A 20,769-nucleotide genomic window follows, 5' to 3' on the forward strand; every position below is an offset into this window, starting at 1 on the left:
TGACAATTTCATCACATAATAACACTGCTGTTTTCCTTTTTTTTTTCATTTTTTGGGGGCGAGGGGAGGATTTGTCCTTTTTTTTTTTGTTTCCTTTTTCATTTCCATGTGGGTTTTTTTTTGTTTTTTGTTTTATTTTTTTGTATGGAGGGGCCGAGGGAGGAGAGAGAGTGTGTCCACTGCAAAGCCGTCGCCCTCAGTGATAGACAGACTAGAAAAAATATCAGCAGCAAGACCGTCTGGAATCGATTGTGTTTGATGTAGCTAGTCTGTCTTTTCTGTTTTGCCCTCTTTCATGGCGGCCTCTGAGCTCTTCCGCAGGGGAGCCTTCTCCGAGGTACCATGTCCTTGGCCGGAATCCGCTGCGCTTCCGTTTTTGTGAGTCGTGTGTTTTTCCAAGTAGTTCAGCATTTCACTGAGGACGGTCTGGAACGTGCTCAGGGCCGCACAGATTGCAGGAGTCCCAAAGCCATGAGTGATCAAACTGCAGGTACAGAAAACCACAAACAAAGCTATGAGTGATCAAACTGCAGGCACGGAAAACCACAAACAAACAAAGCCATGAGTGATCAAACTCCAGGTACAGAAAACCACAAACACACGCAAGAGAAATGGGTGAAAAATACCCCCATTTTATGTATTCTTTTTTTTATTTATTACTATTATTTTTGTTGTTGTTTGTTGTGGGGCTTGAACTCTGGGTCTGGGTGCTGTCCCTCAGCTCTTCAGATCAAGGCAAATGCTCTACCACTTGAGCCACAGCACCACTTCCAGTTTACTTGGAGATAAGAGTCTCACAGACTCTCCTGCCTAGGCTGGCTTTGAACTGACATCCTCAGATCTCAGCCTCCTGAGTAGCTAGGATGACAGGCATGAGCCACCGGCGTCCTGCTAAAATACCCCCATTTTATCTAGTACATTCTTCCTAGCCTTTATAAGGCTCTCCAATGTTTCTGAGCACTGTGGTGGATAGAACGTGGTTCAGGTGTTTTCCCTTCACCTCAGAGATGGGCAGCACAGATGTGGACACATTTTTGCCAAGTGTGTGTATTGAACACAGGACTTGGCCCTGTCTCATTAGAAGCTACTAGAACAGGCCACACACTATGTGTGGGGATCACCCTACCTTCAACGATGTCTCCTGCTGCTAGAGGCATATATCGCGCATGAAGAAGTCATGCTTTGTACGAGTAAAAGGGGGGTTTATGAGCAAAAGAGGGATAGGCAGGGATTCATATAGAGGGGAGAGGAATGGAGGGTATGGGGTGAGCACTACTGAAAGGTCTTATGGGTATGGGAATTGTCACAACAAAATAAGCAACAACAACATATTAAATAGAGCCGAGTGCCAGCGGTTCACGCCTGTAATCCAAGCTACTCCAAAGGCTGAAATCTGAGGATGGAGGTTCAAAGCCAGCCCACACAAGAAAGTTTGTGAGATTCTTTATCTCCAATTAATCATCAGAAAAGGCAGAAGTAGAGCTGTGGCTTAAGTAGTAAGACGCTAGCCTTGAGTGAAAAAGCTCAGGGACAGTGCCCAGGCCCGGAGTTCAAGCTCCAGGACTGGCATACATGCACAAAAACAAATACAAAATGAGAAGAAGCATTACTGTGAACTGAAAACATTCAACACAGCAGTGGAAATACTCAGCAAATTGAGAAGACAGCCTTCCTCACTATAATATTTATAATGTATGTTAATATAATGGGGAAAATATTAGCAAGCTGTGTATCCAATATGGAATTAGTATCCAAACATAACATATCTCAATAGCAACAAACAACCATTCTGGTTTTACAAGAGGCAAAAGATACTAGTAGATACTGTCTCAAAGATAACGTAAAAATGGCCCTAGGGTAAAGGAAAGATGGTAAAACCACTAAGCACGAGGGATAGGTGCATTAAAACCATGCTGAAATATGTTCGGGAAGCTGTTTTAAAAAATAAAAGAGACAATAAATGTGCACGGCGGTGTACATTGTTGTGGAGAATGTAAACCAGGAAATGATGTCAGTATTAAAATTAAGAAAAATTTTTAACAGAAGCCAACTTTGGAAAGATCTGAATGTGGTAGAGACCTTGATTGCTGGGAAAAAGACCAATTTTTATAAAATTTAGGAGACACTAAGGAAACTATGTCCACTTGGATTACAAAAACAAGTCAGTGTCACAGTGTATCACAAGAGAGACCCTATCCTAGAGCAACTCCCAGGACAAAGGACTAAATTAGTAAGTTAAATTTGAAAAAATATCAAAATTCAACACGAGAGGTTTGCATCCAAGATGGCAGCCTTCGAACTCACGACTTCCGTCCCCGGTGGACTGCGTTCCCACTCATTCCCCCTTGGACCTCAGATGGAGGCCAGCACATTGGCTTTCCCTTCCTATTACCAATCGGAGGCACAGAAAGGCTGGGCTAAGCGTCTGTGAGCGGTAGCTGCCCGCTGGGTGGATGCCACCTGATGGAGGGAAAATATAACTTCCACTTAGCAGTCATCTCCCTAAGTTTATTCCTGGTGATAAAGCTCCTCTTTTCATGACATCTCCTAATTAACTTTCCCTCATCCTTCTTGCGGCAGCACAAGCGATTTCCTGGCTCGGCTGGCAGCAGCCAGGGTTGGAGATGAAACTGAATTTCCTCTACTCCCTGAGGATCGAATCACTGCAAGGATTTGCAGTTCAGCCATTGAAAGGCCCCTTCCTTGGAAGAGAGCAGTGTGTGTGTGTGTGTGTGTGTGTGTGTGTGTGTGTGTGTGTGTGTGCAAGCGCACCTGTACGCAGGCACACTGGCGTTTGGGTAAGACCTGACCACTCTGAGGTATGTTTTTCTTTATTACTTATGCCACTTACTTTGAACTTAAAGTTTTAAACTTCAATTTCAACTCACAAAGAAGGTTACTTGGGAGACTGAACTTTCTTTTATCACTCAACTTCACGTTCTCAGTTGGATTTTTTGTGTAATGCTTGTAGTGCTATTACTTGTGCCACACCTCCAGTTCCTGTGGCCTTTTTTTTTTTTAATATCATGGCTTTAAAAAAATATCATGGCTGTTCATGAGCTTTTGGGGTCAAGAGTGGTGCTCTAACATTTGAGACGTGGCTCCACTTCTGGCTTTTCTGGTGATTAATTGGACATAACAGGTTTGTAGGCTTTCCTGCCCGGCTGGGTGGAGCTGTGATTCTCAGATCTTGGCTCCCTGAGTAGCTAGGATTCTAGGGGTGAGCCACTGTGTCTACTCCAACATTCTTCAACAACATAGAATTAGAACTCCCTTTGAACTAGAAGATCACCCTGATGGAATCTTATTGTGAATTAAATTATTATTAATAATTTAACGATTAGATTATTAGAATAACTATTTCTGAAAGGATACCATGCGTTGATACTTTCTGTTCTTTTCTTATCAGATCAGAGCTAGTTAGGTTCACTACCACTTATGCTGCGTGCCAGCGGCTCACACCTCTAATCCCAGCTACCTGGGAGATGGAAGAAGGAGGATCTGGGGAGAAAAGTTTGTGAGACCCCTTCTGACACTAGCTGGGCACAGTGGCCCATGCCTGTCACCCTCAACTACGTAGGAGCCCGAGGTCCAGAGGACCGCGCCTCCAGTCCAACCTGCGCAGAGAAGTCCTCAAAACGTCCCCTCCGTGGAGCCCGCAGCGGCGATTCCAGCAACCCACGGGAAGTCTAAAGATCACAGTTCCGCCGCGTGTCTGGGTGGAAAGTAAGAGCTGATGCTAAAAACAACCAGCAAAAGCAACAATAGGGCTGGAGGCACGGCTCAGTGACAGAGTGCCGGCTGAGTGGACGCGACCCCCTGAGCTCCAGCCCCAGAGCACGAATGCTCTGACAAGATCAACAAAACAGAGAATATCAACATTTCACCAGATTCAAAGCACAAGCCGCCGCCGCCGTTTCCAGCTGCTCTCCAAGCTGGACCAGGCATGAAGCACGCGAGCCTCCAGCTCCTCAGAGAAGGCTAGCTCCCCGGCCCCCACACCAAAGCCAAGGCAAGGGTCCTCTCTTCAGTGTGGGCCAGACTTGACTGAAACCAAAGGAAATAGGCCAGGAGGAGAAAACTCAGGAACAGGAGAGCTGCGCTGAGAAGCTGGGAGGGAAGCAGAACTCCTGGGCGCTTGGAGAGCGCAGCAGAGAGATGCAGAGTGTTCTGGAGGAGAGGAAGGCACGCCTGATGGCTGGCAGAGACGGAGGAGCAGACTGTCCCCGGAAGACATCAAGCCTGCATCGGGATCACTTGACAGAGATATGGGAGAGAAGAGCTGAAGGCCAAGGAGAGTCAGCTATGCAAGAGGACTTCCACACTGAGAACCAACAAAGAGAATGTAATCGCAGGCAAACAATGCCTGTGTATTCCCTACTTTGAAGACATGGAACAATCCCGGGGAGTTCAGCTCTACAGCATCAGTTATCTCTTGGCTTAAACGGGAGAACTAAGTGCATTGATCATCTCTCTTCACCAGGCCAAAGCCCGATGAGCACCGACACATCATGGCCTTAAGAATGAGGCAGTAGAGAAACTATCTAAGACGTGATTGATGTAGTATCATAATCTATATTTATTGACATAGATCTATCAGACATAAGTGCAAGGTGTGCTACGGCCTGTGCAGAGAGACAGGAGAGATTTTCTTTCTTTTTGTCTGTTGTGGTGCTTGAACTCAGGGCCTCGGCGCTCAAGCTAGTACTCTACCACTTAGCTGCAGCTCCACTGTTGGTTTTTCTAGTGGATAATTAGAGATAAGGGTTTCACAGACTTCCCTGTTTGGGATGGCTTTGAACTATGATCTTCAGAGCTCAGCCTCCTGAGTAACCAGGATTACAGGCATGAGCCCCCGGCACTGGTGAAAGATTAACTTGATTGCTACAAATAATCAGTCATTGTGCTTAAACCTTTTTTGTAGAAAAATTTCCATATGTTCTCTCTCTGTCTCCCTGTCTGTCTCTGTCTCTCTGTCTCTGTCTCTCTGTCTCTGTCTCTGTCTCTCTCTCTCTCTCTCTCTCTCACACACACACACACACACACACACACACATTACTAGAGATGGAGTCCAGGGTCTCCTGCTTACTAGACAAGCCGTCTACCATGTGGTCGACACAACCAGTCCTTTTGCTCCTGTTTTATTTTTGAGACAGGCTTTGAATTTGGGGTTCTCCTACCTCCCTCTCCCAAATAGCTGAGATTACAGGCATGTAGCCCTGTGCCTTTGTGTCTTTCTATGTCATTATTTCCAATTAAAGAAGTCTCTAAACCATGGGAGAATCTCTCAGTCATCCTGTTGCTCCCTACCTTTAATGCATTAAAAGACAAGAAACAATATGTCAGTTTCCCAGAGGTGCGGAGGGCAGGTGCAGATTATACACTGAAAAAACAGATCTTGACTTTCTGATAGGCTGTCCTTTCTGAACTGAGCAGTAACTCATCTAACTCCTCTTTGTTGACATTGTCGTAGAGGCTTTTGCTTGGCTTCAGATTCAGTGAAATGATGAGAACATACGAATCAAAAAGGACAGCGATACCTTGCTAAGCTGTCCTGGAATCTCAAACAAGGGACTCGGGAACTGTAGAAAACTAGGTCTGTGCTTTTTCTCTCTGAGCGGGGCCTGCTCTCTTGGGGAAGCCACTGTGCCCCTGGGGTCTCCCTCCACTGCCCCCCAGTCCCAGTCCTGGGACCTGCGTCTCTGGGGCCACGGGTAAGTCTCCATCAACCCTGCCCTCCTTGTGGTGGGTGTCTGGGGCGTTTTGTATTCTGCACGACAACCCACACTGGTGCTGGCCCTCCAGAAACTCTAAATCATGAATCAGCCGGACTCCGGTCAGGTGGATTGAAGGCCAGCCGTCTTCCAGGCTGTGAACTGGGTGAGGACAGTCACGCCCATGCTTGTGGCTTCTTCACGCAAGCCGGTCTGTCACCAGCCACGAGCCCTGGACGTGGGTCCTGCTCTCTATCCCAGCACACCCCACCTGCCCAGAGCAGGTCGCAGCTCTCTCCAGGACCCGCTGGACAATGTCCCAAGGGATGATTTCCTAAGAGATGGTGGGCGCATCAGGTGATGCTACTAATTCCACACTCCTTCACGCCCATACCATCACGTTCCTCTTCATTTCACTCCTAGCCAGCTCTTAAGAAAAGCAGGTGGTGGGGGAAGGGAGGGAAATCAGACTGGCAGTCCTCTGCTTTCCAAGTCACGTGAGATATGTTTCCATGTTTCCTTTCAAACCACCTTTTCCTTGAGCTTCTGGTTCTGTCAGAATTACGGTTACCACTGTCAGCAAGAAAATATGAAAGAGATGTACCCAGCATATTGGCAGACTCTTATCTAAAGTGTCTCTTCAACACGTTAGTGTGTGAGACAGAGCTTTGCACAAGTCTTACTACCTCTTCAAAATGACTCAAACACATTTTATGCATAAACGGACATGTTAGTTGAAAATATTCTTGTACAACCATTTGAAAATAGCAATTTAAACAAACGAATTAGAGGGCTGGGCATGCAGCTTCCTGCTGTACTGACGAGCGTGTAGAGGGCCCTAGGTTTGATTCCAAGGCATCACAAGTGAAAAAGAAAAAGGAAAAGGATTTATTTTTTCCAAAGATGGAGGAATTATTGGCTTAGAAATCTCCTAGGACCATAGTTCGTAAAACTGCCTATCTACCAGTATTGGTTTCATGGTTTCGAATATAATACGGATGTTCAAGTCTCACCTTAGACTTCCTAAATCACATCTTTTACATACATACCTTGTGCAGTTCTCGAGAATTTTTGGAAGAGCTCTGAGGCTGATTCTGATCTGAGAGCAAGTTCAAGGGCTACATTTGTATAATGAAGAGTGAGTTTCACAGCTAGTCAACGCTAACATTAACACTTTGTGATCTTATTTTATTGTTGCATCATTTGATAAATGAGCAGCAAAAACTGCAAACACTTCAATTCAATTGAAGCTGTATCATGAGCCTTCGATCTGGATTTTTATTAGAAATCTCAACTACGCAGACTGTGCTTAAGAGGATATTATTTAAGACTTGTGAAAGAATGAAGTTAGACCTTTGCTTTTATGTCTTCTATAAAACTTAACTCAAAATGGATCAAAGCCTTAAATGTAAATTTTGAAACTGTGAAGTCTTAGAAGAACAGCTAAGGAGAGCTTCAACACCTTAGACTAGATTAGGATTTCCTGGGCAGGATTAAAAAAAAAAAAAGCTCAGGCAATAAAAGTAAAAAAAATGTACAAAGTAGACCACGCCAAAATTTATCATTGGGCATCAAAGACACATTCAACAGAATTAAAAAAACAACATATGGGATAAAAGAAAATATTTGCCAACTGTATATCTGATAAAAAGAATAGCATTCAGAATATACAAATAACTCTCGCAACCCAGCAACATAAAACCAAATAACTGTATTTGTAAATGGACAGAGACCCCAAAGATTGCAAAGGAATGGCTAAAATGCTTATGTAAAGATATTCAAAACCGCTCCTCACTGGGCAAATGCAAATAAAGACTTTCATGAAATATTATCAATTAGGATGGTTATTGTTTTTTTTTCTTTTTAAGTGAGCAAAGGATGTGGAGGGATGGAAACCTTTGTGTACCATGGACAATATCAAATGGCGCCATTATTAAACTCAGACACATGGTTGCTCATTTTTTTGAAAGAAAATTTAGATTAGCCAGCGATTAAACAATCTTACCCTGAGTATGCAAAAGAATGGAAAGGATTTTTCAGAGAAACTCACAAAACTGTGTTCACAGAAGCAGTATTCCCCCAAGCCCATATGCTGGGCCAGCCCATCAATAGATAGTGATGAGCTTTGGGAAATATGCTTAAATGAACACTTCGTCAACAAGAGACAAATACTTATGATCTCCCTTAGACGAGGAATCGCGTAACCAAACCCATGTGAATGGAAGGAGCTGAGGGGAAGAACTGTGGAGTTAATTGTTTTAAAAGGTATAAAGTGCCAGCTTTGCAAACTAAAAAAGTGTGGAGCTTAGCTGTATAATAATACAAGTATGATTAACACTACTAAATTGTATACTTCGGAATGGTTACAGTCGTACATTTTTACATCATTTAATGTTTAACTTTGCTAAATTGGACATCTAAAATGGTTAGGATCATATATTTTACATATTTTACTCTACTAAATTGTATACTTAGAAGTGGTTCCAATCATGCATTTTATGTTGTGTGTGTGTTTTAAAATCACAATTTCTTAAAGAAAATATTATGTGTTTTAAAAATGCATGTAATTTAAGAAATCCGCTAGAAAAGCCAATTTTTGCTAAATGAGTTTCCTCCTACTGTCCCTTAGTAGATTTCATCTAAGTAAATAATCTACAAAATAAAGAAAAATGTTTGAAAAAGCATAGTGCATAGGGAATCATAGTTTTATGATATTCAGAATACTTGATATGTAAATACCTATATGAATGCACTGTTCTTATTGTGAAAATAAAATCAGTACCCTAGTTTGCCCTTAGTAAGTGCACCATATACAAGATAAATTGAGAATCTATTTAGTGTTTTATATTTCAAATACAATCTTTCATTTTTACTGTGGGTGAGAGTAGCCATTAACCCTATATTTTGCTCTGCTTGAAGAAACACGTTTGTGACCATTTCCCCCCTTCCTTCCTCCCTCCCTTCCTCCCTCCCTTCTCCCTCCTTTCCTTCCTTCCTCCCTCCCTTCCTCCCTCCCTTCTCCCTCCTTTCCTTCCTTCCTTCCTTCCTTCCTTCCTTCCTTCCTTCCTTCCTTCCTTCCTTCCTTCCTTCCTTCTGTCCTTCCATCCTTCCTTCTATCCTTCCATCCTTTCTTCTTTCCTTCCTTCCTTCCTTCCTTCCTTCTGTCCTTCCATCCTTCCTTCTGTCCTTCCATCCTCCCTCCCTCCCTCCCACCCTCCCTCCATCCCTCCCTCCGTCTCTCCCTCCCTCCTTCCCTCCTCCCTCCCTTCCTCAATCCTTCCTTCCTTCCTTCCTTCCTTCCTTCCTTCCTTCCTTCCTTCCTTCCTTCCTTCCTTCCTTCCTTCCTTCCTTCCTTCCTTCCATCAGTCTCGGGGCCTGGGCACTGTCCCTGAGCTCTTTTGCTCAGGGCCAACATTCTCTCACTTTGAGCCACAGCATCACTTCTGGTGTTTTGGTGTTTAATTGGAGCTAAGAGTCTCATGAACTTTCTTGTCTGAGCTGGCTTTGAACCATGGTCCTCAGATCGTAACCTCCTGGGTGCTACAATTATAGCTATGAGCTTCCAGCACCAGCCTGTTACCATGCCCTCTTTGGGGAGGTAAATACAGGCTTTGTAAAGCCAGCGTAAGAAATACCCACTTCATGTTTAGAAGGGAAAGTTCATTCTAAAAAATCTATGGCATAAAGTTTGGCAACTGAGTGAAATACCCACCAATAAGCAGATTGTGTCTGGGCTGAGAGAGCAAATGCTTTGCCCCTTTCCTTCTCACACTAGCCGATGTTCCATTTACCCATCGAAATTCTACTTTGCTTCAGGCTAGAAATGCAAGGCTCACTGGTCAATGAAGGCTTCAGCCTGTATGGCTGAAAACAGCCTAGTACACAGAGCATGGAGTCCCATCCCCTGAACTTTTCTTAGCCAAAGTTTGTAACTCCACCAACTTCTTTGGTCTTGAGTAAATAGTAAGTTCTGAATTTAACTTCTGTAAAAATTAGATTCGTTTAGTGCTTACAGAAGCAAAACCATGGAAAACACTCATGCAATGTGATAACGTGAAGCTGTTTGTACTTTTAAAACTTGGTGTGGTAATGGAGACAGACACTATGCCATTTATGGAGTGTTTGCTTGCATTCTTTAACCCATTCTAGTTTACTACCACTGTCGTATAGAGAGGGGCTTTATCATTTAATGGGAGGGAAATAAATGTTCTAAGAGCATATCAGTTACCCCTAAGCAACTCATTTCATACGAATAAGGGTTCAAAGAGAAAAATGATTCTCTTGACTCCAAATATATTTTTGCCTTAATTTTTCTAGGCATTGTGTCTCCTCCTCCTACTTTTTTTTGGTGCTTATCCTAGGGCTTGAATTTATGGACTAGACACTGTCCCTGAGCTTTATTGCTCAAGGCTAGAGCTCTACCACTTGAGCTACAGCCCCACTTCCATAGTTTTTGGTAGTTAATTAGGGATAAGAGTCTCCTGGACTTTCTTGCCTACGTTGGCTTTGAACCATGATCCTCAAATCTCAGCCTCCTGAGTAGCTAGGATTACAGGTATGAGCCACAGGCATCTACTTTCTCCTACTTTTGCTATCTCAGTTGAGTAGCAGGAAAAGGCTCTGTGAAATATATTCCACATTTGCTACATTTGTGGAAGATAAATCCTAAGCTCAGTCTCTCGAGATGTGTTTAATACGTGTTGAGGAGACATCTGACATATTGGAAGAGAAAATATTATATTTAAAATTCTCTGCTTTGGCAGGCTAAATTTCAGCTCATTTAAACATTCATTATTTCAGCCAACAAAGTAACAGACTAATCTTATAATCTTGAGAAGGCATTGGAAGCCTTTTTTAACTTAAGCTATAATAATCTTTCCTTAGCATTGTTTTATTTTAACCAAATGCTCACTAAAAGAAGACGAAATATTTTATACTAATGAGGCTGAGCACATCGGCACTAGAATTCTAGAGCCTGAAAATGGGAAGGCACTTGAAGAGCTATTATTTATTTTTTTTCATTGTACCTAGGGAATAAATTAACCATAAAATATTCTATTCACTTCTAAAATATCTCGGAAAATGAAATGTATGCTTTCAATAATGCATTCCAGGCTGTGGTGTTGGCTCACTTAAGAACTGGGTGCAGTTTCTAATTGGGTAGAAATGATCAACATACTCCTGCAAAATACTTCAGAGGCCAAGGACCAGCCCCCCATCAGGCCCTGAATCGGATGACACCTTGATCTTGAGCGATGAGCAATTATCTCTTCTACAGGCCATGCTATTGTAAGTCCTAATAGGTGAGGCACTGCCATATTAGTTTCCATGTGGTTTTCCAAATGGAACTGTGATGACCATACAATGGGCAGATAAGAAAGGGCGTCTCCACACGCTTATGAGAGAACCCAAGCAAAGGGGAAACAGGCCTTACCTGAAATGGGTTAAATGTCTCTGGATGTCGAGGTCGAGAATGGGAGTAGGTCTGGAAGATCCTAGTGGTGACCGGTCTTGACTCAGGAGGTCTTGGAATTCTTTACAAATTTGTCTAAAAGGAAACATAGGAAATAATTGAAACTCTTGAAACTGGATTTTTCCCTTTTTCTGTTTGTCAATTGCCATTGCAAAGGTGATATACAGAAGGGTCACAGGTACATAAGTAAGTCAGGTCGTGAGGACATTTCTTTTTGGACAGTGTCACCTCCTCCCTCGCTTTCTCCAAGTTTTCCTCTGCCGACCCCCGTATGATTCATTTTCCACATAGTGTGTAATGAGTATCACCACTGCATTCCTTCACCCTTTAACCCCCCCTCCTCAAAAGAGAGAAACTTACACATAAGACCAAAGATACAGAAAACAAAGCAATAACAAAAAACAAAATAAGGAAAAAAATCCCTTGGAGTTCATTTTGATGAACGTTATTTCGCATGATCATATGTGCATAGCTGTTGAGTCATGGAATGATACTTTACTAGTGATTTTTATGTCTTTGAAAAAAATCTCTGAAGTTCCACCTACAGTATAGAGTTCAGGTTCACCGTGGTGATTCTGAGATTAAGGACCATAAAGAGATTTGAGGCAAATAACAATCCTTAGGCACTGAGAAGGTCAAAGTTCATCTTTTCAAGTGAATATTCATAGGTTAATCTTAGGTTAAAAAAATCAGTGACAAAGGATTATAATTCATAAGTGCTCTTTAGAAAAATTAAAATGTGACTTTAGGACTATCGGATCTGTAAATGAATTTCACTGAAGTTACAGGCTTATATCATTCAGACCTGCAACCTAAGTTGATGTTAGAAAAAAATTTTCCCCCCAAATATTGTATTATTTTACAGACTCTCATGGACTAATTTCATGCTTAATGTTTTAAGCAAGTAAACTCTTACCCAAAGATTAGTTATTGGTCTCACACAAACTGTAATATTATATTTCATTCAAGCTGGTAGCTTCCAAAAAAAATGCTCTGTAGGACATTTTTTTCTGCTGTTTTTCTTGCCTTACATGATTCTGAATTCTGCTCATTAGTCAAGAGCTTGGCTGTGTATGCTGAATAACAATAATCTGAATGATGAAATTCTAAAGAAAGAATATATGGAGAAGGCAACGACAATAATACGCAATACAAGATGGTGCTAGGGCCTCATTCCTGTAATCCTAAACCATTCAAGAGGCCGAGATCTGAGCATTGCAGGAAAGTCCGTGAGACCATCCCCAGTTATCTACCAAAGAAGCCAGAAGTGGAGCTGTGGCTCAAGTGGTAGAGCGCTAGCCTTGAGCACAAAAGCCCAGGAACAGCACCCAAGCCCTGAGTTCAAATACGAACAAATGACAACAAAAACCCCAAATCCAATTAATGCAGCGAGTAATGCTGCCCCTAAAGAGTGAACTCAAGAACTATCATAGATGTCACGAATGACTCAAAACCAACCCGCATATGGACAGGAAGGAACCAGATGCAAGACTTTTCTCTCACTCTATACAAAAAAAAATCAGATAAAATGAACCAAAGACCTTCGTCTAAGACTTCAAACTTTGATATTTGCACGGGAAAGCACAGGGCAAACACTTTAAACTACAGGCATAGACATAAAGAGCAACTATATACAAGAAATACAGTCAAGGCGCATTAATTACATTTAAATAATTAAGTGCAACTTTACCTAGGTATTTTTTGCTGTTTCCTGGAGACAGTAGTATCATTTAGGCTATTATTTGTTATTTAAGAGAGATACATTGCTATTTTGGCTTCTAAAAATTTAACTAGAGCTTCATGAAATCATTTTTTTTCTGACTAATAGCTCAACATTATTTCCATGTTCTCTCTTTCTCTCCTTCACACACACACACACACACACACACACACACACACACACACACACACAAACACACACACACACACACAAACACACACACACACACACACACACGAACACACACACAGAGCCTCCAATTGTCTGAAGACTAGTTGTAAAACTTTCTCCCAGATTGAAATAAGTTTTCAGAATTTAAAGAGCAAAACATTGTTTTCGTTCTGGGGGTGTATGATACTAGGTAACTGAATAAAATAGCATGTAGGCTGACAAATCCACCTTTTTCCTATATCAAGTTATAATAAAATTGATGAGTAAGAAAAAGGCAAAGTAGGGGAAAGTCAACTTGTGCTACATAATCCAACAATACCACACATTAGAATTCATATCTTGGATATTTCATTCTACTGCCTACCTCACTGACATGACATAGTTTCTAGAACTGAATAAAGGTGATCGTTTCTTCATAGGCAATTATTGTCATTGACTCATTATTACAGCTCCAGTTATTATTTTTATGACTAGCTCGATTCTTAAAGTTTGGTTTCTGGAGCTATAGTGTGAGATATTCTTACATCTCAAAACAAAATGTCACACTATGAATTATATAACACACTAATCTTCGCTGAATCACACATTCTAACTTTATCATTTACGTCATTGTTCTTGAGCCTGTCTTTTTCGTTTGTAAAGTTGATTTCTGGATTTAAATTTCTGTCTTTCTCCTACTGGCAGTTAGGAGAAAGTTTAAATGTTCACTTTTCTGCCTTATCTTAACCTAAAACAAACACAGAAATGTAAAACATAATTCTAAATTTAATGAAGACGTTGTTATATGTTTTCTATTAGCCAAGTAGAAAGTAGTTTGTCTGGTATGTCTATAGAATTCCAAAAGGCATCTCAGTTTCTCATCTTACACCAAGATATTTGGTATGAAATGAAGAAGAATTATGAGACCAAAGACCCTTCATGGGCCTTTTATACAAGTGTAAACTGAATACAACAAACTTAAACAGAACAAAGTCTGTCCCTTGTCCAGGTGAAAAAGAAACCAATAGGCCACTTGATCCAAGACCACCAGCATCTTGGATCTTGGGTTCAACAAATTTGGTTTTAATATTATATATTTTGAATATGTATTTCAATATATATTATATATACATAATCCTCTCTCTCTCTTTCTCTCTCTCTCTCTCTCTATATATACATAGAGTATTATCTGGTTGAATTCACTACTTTCAAATGAATGTCTCATGACAACTTCAACAAATCTGGAAGTATTAATCTGGAAGGATTTCTCTTATTCTGTGGGAAGAACACCTCATTAACAGTTTGAATGCACTGAAAGACTCCCACGCTCTTGCACAGAATGATGGTGGTCTCCCGGGGACAGAAACCTGTGTGTGGAAGGCTGTGGAGGTTGAGGTAAAGTTACACAACTTCCTAAGGAAGTGGAGTCTGGGAGAGGGGGTCTCTTTGGAGCAGCGAATGTAACTCTTAGAATATGCATGAGGAAACCACACCCAGATCGTCTTCAGAAGGAGAATAATTGAAAGTGTTTTCTTCTCGGGTACTATGTGATGGGAGACAGCAGACCCACTGGGTCACCAGCAGCCACTCCAGCCCCCAGCCAGCTGACAGGCCCCCAGAACACCTGGAGACACCATCTGACCTCTGAAATGATAACGTTCTCAGAACCTGTGATAGGTTTGACCTTTCCTCTGAGGTGATGAAATCAGTTATACTTGGCAACTCTGTGTTTTCAGCTCTTTTCGGAGAAATGGCATCATAACCAATGAAGACCTTCTGAGTTAAGTAGCTATTTGTGCCAGGCTCTGTAATCCCAGCTACTCAGGAGGCTGAGGTCTGAGGATTACAGTTCAAAGTCAGCTACGGCAGCAAAGTCCATGGGACAGACTCTTATCTTCAAGTAATCACCAGAAGTGGATCTGTGGCTCAAGTGGTAGAATGTTAGACTAGAGTAAATATAAAAGCTCAGAGACAGTGCCTAGGCCCTGAGTCCAAACCCTCTATGGGGTGGGAAGTGGGAAAGGGGAGACAAGGAAAGCCAGGAAGAGTACAAACAAAATGGAAACAAAGACCAAAGGTCTAGATAGAGATCTTCCCACTAAAATGGTGTCAGATATATTGAACAAGGACAGGGTTTATCACCAAATTTTATGTCTTAAAATTTGTGTGTGTGTGTGTGTGTATGCGTGTGTATGCAGTGTGTGTATGTGGTGTGTGTATGTGTGTGTATGTTTATGGTGTGTATGTGTTTGTGATGTGTGTGTGTTTATGGTGTGTGTGTGTGTGTGTGTGTGTGTGTTGGTCTGCATTCTTTGCTTTCTTGGTCCACTTAGCCTTTTTCCCCCTCTCTTTGCCTCTACTTTAGTTTTATTCATTTAAACAGGATGAGAGAATTCTCCAGAACTCTCCAGAAAGCAAAGCATAAACATATTCCTACACCCTACAGTATGAACCAGAAGGGTGTGTGAGCACTGTGTAAAGTCTTGAGAATTGTGGGTACGCTCATTAGCTGACTCGTCCCCCACATCAACCCCCGAGTTTGTACATTTTCTGAGTTACATTAAGAACTAGGGAAAGTGGGACTATTTACTTTGAGAATTATGCATTCTGACTCGGCTTAAATTTTAGGCAGCGCTCGGTACAGAGGGAGATAATTATTATTGTGGCCGTTTCTAAGAAATAATGTTTGTAACACTATATTCTACAAAAGTTTCTCTTCAAACATCTTTCCCAAGTTAGTTATAAATGCTGTTGCATCCACCTTGAACTACCCACCTGGAACAATGTCTCCTAAACTCTGATTACAGAGCCAGAAAATTATCTAAGATGATTAGCTGCAGCATCTGGGTTCCATATACTGAAGACGAAAGAAGTATTTTTCTCCAAAACCCTTGAATGAATTACAATGGTATTTCAGGTCTGTTGGGGTTTTATTTCCCCATAAATGATCAAAGAACTTTCTGGAGTTGTAGAATTTGGAAGCCTTCTGATGTCTCATTTCTTATGGTGTCGGTAGATTTGCCAACCTTAGTTATTTTAACTTGCATTTTAGTTGGGCTTAGTTTCTTATGTTTTATACCCTTTTGGTTTGGGCTTTTCTTTGTCTGAGTTTGAACTCAGAACCTTGTAGCGTCAAAGGTGAGTGTGGTGCACTTACGGCAGGCTCTTCCCTCCCTTTAGTTTATTTTTCAGGTAAAATCTCATTTTTTTTTGAGGGGGGCCCTGGAGCTGGTCTCAGACCATGATCCTCCTTCTTCTGAGATCCCCAACAGCATGTGCCCTATAACTTTATTTATTATTTAGCTTTTTGGTACCAGTCCTGGGGCTCGAACCCAGGGCCTTTAGCTTTTTCACTCAAAGCTAGCACTCTACCATTTAAACCACAGCTCCATTTCTGCTTGTTGAAGATAAGAGTCTCATGGACTTTGCTGCCCTGGCTGGTGTTGAATTGGGATCCTTAGATCTCTCTTCTTGAGTAGCTAGGATGACAGGTGCGGGCTACTAGGGCCCCGGTAATACCTTTACTTGGAAACAGTATTGCTTTGGGGGAGTCAGTGCAGGGTGTTTTGGCTTAATTATTCACAAGAAAAGATGGGGCGCTAGCTGCTGCTGGTTCTTGGGCCTAGAAGTCTTTCCTTCTCTGTCTCCATCTTTCAATCCCATTCTTCAGGCATAGTGTTCTGAGACCTTAATCATCTCATTTATTGAAGGGAACAAAGGAGACTTCCTGCAACCTTCGTTACTTCAACACCTTTGGAGTGGTTTGTAACCATGGCTTGGGGCAGATGGGCAGTAGTGTTTGTTGCATGGTTTCACTGCTGGAGTGTGAACCCGTGCATGATAGAAAGCGAGGGCTTTCTATACTGTGTCCCTCGCTCACAGAAGCCAGGAGAGGGATGAGAGAGGCCTGGGAGCTTACTTGGTGGCTAGGATCATCTTTTTCCGTGCTGTCTGCTCCTTCTGTTCCATGTGTTGCCGGGCGAGATGCTCTCCTACTGCTTTGGCTGGAAACTCGGTTTCACACGTGTAGCCAAAATCCCGCGCAAGGTGCAACGCTTCCCCTGGTGGCAGAGAACACAAGTCAGTTTCTTCACCAACACCCAGCCTTGTAACACCAATAACTCGTCTGGTCCCTTAGGCTTAGGCCTGCTTCCGGTTCAATACAGATTCTTTTTTTTCTTCTATTTATGCTAAACATAGATGTCCAGAGAAGAAGGATGAGGAAGAGCTGAGGAACGGAGAAGGAACTTTCTAAACCATGTTATGTGGTCAATCAAGAGGCAAAGATAGAAACACAGCCCAGGAGCTCTGTCTCCGTGCACAGTCTGACCCATTAACCACACTGACATCTAAGACACGGTAGAATTAATTCCCAAGGATAAACTTCCACAAATGTATTTTGTTTCCCAACTCCTGTGCCTGCTTATCAGTCTCCCTGAACTTCCTCCTAATGCCCAGGACACCTACCAAAACAAATGTCCAGCAGAGAGTCCAAATAACTTTTCAAGATAGTACATTGGAACAAAAATAAATAAATAATACCATGTTCATAACAACACATTGCAAAAGATAGTATAGTACATGATTAGAGAACTAGCTACAATATATGATAGCATAAAGTACAGTGTTACAGGGTTACAGGGTTACAAAATTGAGCATACTTCAGTAAATTTTTTTTTGGTCAGTCGTGGGGCTTGAACTCTGGGCCTGGGCACTGTCCCTCAGCTCTTCAGCTCAAGGCTAGCACTCTACCACTTGAGCCACAGAGCCATTTTCAGCTTTTTCTGCTTATGTGGTGCTGAGGAATCAAACTCAGTGCCTCAAGCATGCAAGGCAAGCTCTCTACCACTGAGCCACCTTCCCAGCTCCTTTTGGTAAAATTTTAAGAAGTGCGGTGGAAATATCTTACCTGGAAAAATAAGATTTAATAATGAATGTTTGCCTAGAATATCATAGTTAGTTTTTACTATAATTTTTTACTATAGTTTGTACTATAGTTTTTACTATAAAAGCTTAGTCAAAGCAAACCTAACCTGATAATGTAGACTTATTTAAAAATCCAGCTATCATTATACTGGAGGTATTGTTCTGTGATGCAGGGATTGCTTAGTACATGCCAGGCTTTAGGTTTGATCCCTAACAACTTAAACATTCACATATACATGTGAACACACACACACACACACACATACACACACACACGTATGAAACTTCTACTTTACCGCCTTTGTTCAAGGTACAACAGTCAGCAGATGAAAAGGGAAAGAGAGAGAGAAAAAGGGATAGGAAAGATTGTTGTCATAGCAATAGTAGTTTCAATGACACCAACAAGACGCCATATAGGATAGTAGCATTGTATAGTTTTCTCTGCATTTCCATAAACATCATCTTTGATTGTGGATGGTTGCTATAATGGTGACCTTATGATATGTAAAAAGAAAGAGGTAAAAAAATGGTATGAGGAGGAATGAGTTAAGGCAGTGATCATGGGAGATGATCGAACAGAGACATAACGAATTAAACTTTGTCGTGAAGAGATCAAAAGATCTCAGGCTTGATGACAAAAATCCCAGGAATCTTGTTCAGTGCTTGGCCAAGAAGTGGTGGGGGTAACGGATTTTGGGATAGGCAGAGTCGGAGAGTCCATAAAGGAAGGAGGATAAATAAGAGGAGAAAGTGCTGAAAGATGAAAGCTAATATACAAAATAGGCTAGGTGAAACAAAACTACTTTTAGCATCGACACTTACTTTTTTCCTAGAAAAATAAAAGACATCATAGTCTTTCCGATTGGGAAACTCCTATTTACTAAGAAAATAAATGATTATACAACACAGGAAAGCATTTTAAGTTAAAACAGAGCAGAGAGACTAGAACCCAGGGAGAAATTACTACTATCTTCTTACAAGTAAGTAGTTCAACAAGAAATAGTAAATTCACTTTCTAAGGTTTCTTTTTCCAGACATATAAATATAAAAATTCCAAGTACGCAGCAAAGCTGCAAGAATTCTGCAGTACACTCATCTTTCATAGTACTCTAAGCCTGATTCTTCATTTATCTGACCATCTGTCTACACTCTACCCATCAGCTTTTATCAAGTACAAGAAGGGAGAAGGCTGAGAGGGCATTGGGGCTCAAACACAGAGACTCGCATACACTAAGCCAGCCCTCTGCCACTGGGCTACACCCCATCCCTGCTTGTGGGAAGTAGGCCTGATAGCTAAACAAGAATTGATGGTGTCTGGCCTTTTGTTTATTTGACCAAAGAGAACTTTCACACATGTGATGACCTGCTAGGCGAATAGGCAGACATCAGCTAACATTCTGACTTGCGTTTTCAGTGTATACAGATATGAACCAAATGATTCTTGCCTATATGCAAATATGTTTAAGTTACTTATTGCCACATGATGCTGAAATTGCCTCTTGTTTGTGTATGACCCATTCAGGCTGGAACCATTTTTCTCATTCCTACATGGTGATAGGTCCTGTTAGATGATGTCAATGAGTCTAATGTAATTACTCCTAAATTTTTAGTACAGACAAGGTTTTGAGTGGGTTTTTTCTCTTCTAAAGAACCTTTAAGATAAACAATAGCAAATCTGTAATTGAAATTTTCATACTAGTGAGGTAGAAAACCTCATTACTTCTTTTTTTCAGTTTGCTTTATCTCATTTTATTTTTCATTATTTTATTCTAAATTTGTGTGTGTGTGTGTGTGCTGGCACTAGGATTTGAACTCAGGATATCTTCTCTTGATTGGCTTTTTCACTCAAGGCTAGTACATTACCACTTGAGCCACAGCTGGACTTCCAGCATTTTGCTGGGTAACTGGATATGACTTTTCTGTCAGGTCTGGCTTTGAAATGAGATTAGTGTGAGTACTGCTGGGTTAGTGGAGAATCACTGTTTGGCTAAGGCTGAAACCAATAAGCAACATTTTAAAGGTGATTTTCCCCAGTACTTCATTAATGTAAGAAAAGAGAAACATACATCTATTTGGTGGACAAATATGACAATGCATTGCTATGTAGAATCATCTTTTCTTTTTTTTTTTTTTGCTAGAAATATGAACAAGGGAAACTATTGAGAAATTTAAAAACACCAAAGTGTGACTCACCAAATAGTGTTCCCACGCCCTTCCAGAGGATAAACTCCTGGCTGTTCCCAGGCTGTGTTGTTTTGTAGGTAACTCAGTAACACTGTGTGTAATTGCAGCACATCAGGTTGTATATCTGGGATAGCTGCACAATGCACTGCTAGCACAGATAATTAAATAGCATTTGGACAGCAGCATGCCTCTTGAAGTTCCTGCTAAAACCCGATTCTCCATAATCTGCTCCGCTCACCGTGTGGCGGTTACAGAAACAGTTTGAGTGGAACAGCTGCTATTTACATCTACACTGACAGCCAGATCCTTCCTTCCCTTCTTTCTGTTTACTGCTTCCACCCCCCTCCCGCATGCCATGAAACATTGTTACAGGATGCAGAGCGATGCTACATCAAAAGCAAAAAAAGTGGCGAGTGAAGACACTGCTATCCAGTTAAAGCGTGTATCTCCTGCCACAGAAGCCTGGTGGGTGAAGATCCAAAGACGAACCAGAAAATGGATGCATGAATTAAGATACATGTGCTGTTAAAAAGACAAGAAAAATATAAAGTCAGATTCCTCAATACTACATTAAAGAAGTGGCAAGTGCAGATCCAGGGTAA

General features: G+C 41.6%; 1 protein-coding gene across 2 annotated transcripts in view; it reads right to left on the bottom strand.

Annotated features, from left to right (window-relative positions):
- Positions 1–264: 264 nt before the first annotated feature.
- The window catches only part of Tfap2d (transcription factor AP-2 delta), a 42,799-nt gene continuing 22,294 nt past the window's right edge, over positions 265–20,769 (bottom strand). For both annotated transcript variants that reach the window (XM_042672092.1, XM_042672090.1), the window contains 3 exons: positions 16,977–17,118; positions 11,149–11,262; positions 265–484 (listed from right to left, as the gene is read on the bottom strand). In XM_042672092.1, coding sequence (XP_042528026.1) covers positions 265–484; positions 11,149–11,262; positions 16,977–17,118 — 476 coding nt within the window. The remainder of the gene's footprint in view (positions 485–11,148; positions 11,263–16,976; positions 17,119–20,769) is intronic.

Source organism: Dipodomys spectabilis, unplaced genomic scaffold (genome assembly GCF_019054845.1).
Source record: "Dipodomys spectabilis isolate Male_0828 unplaced genomic scaffold, ASM1905484v1 ptg000669l, whole genome shotgun sequence".
Taxonomy (NCBI): domain Eukaryota; kingdom Metazoa; phylum Chordata; class Mammalia; order Rodentia; family Heteromyidae; genus Dipodomys; species Dipodomys spectabilis.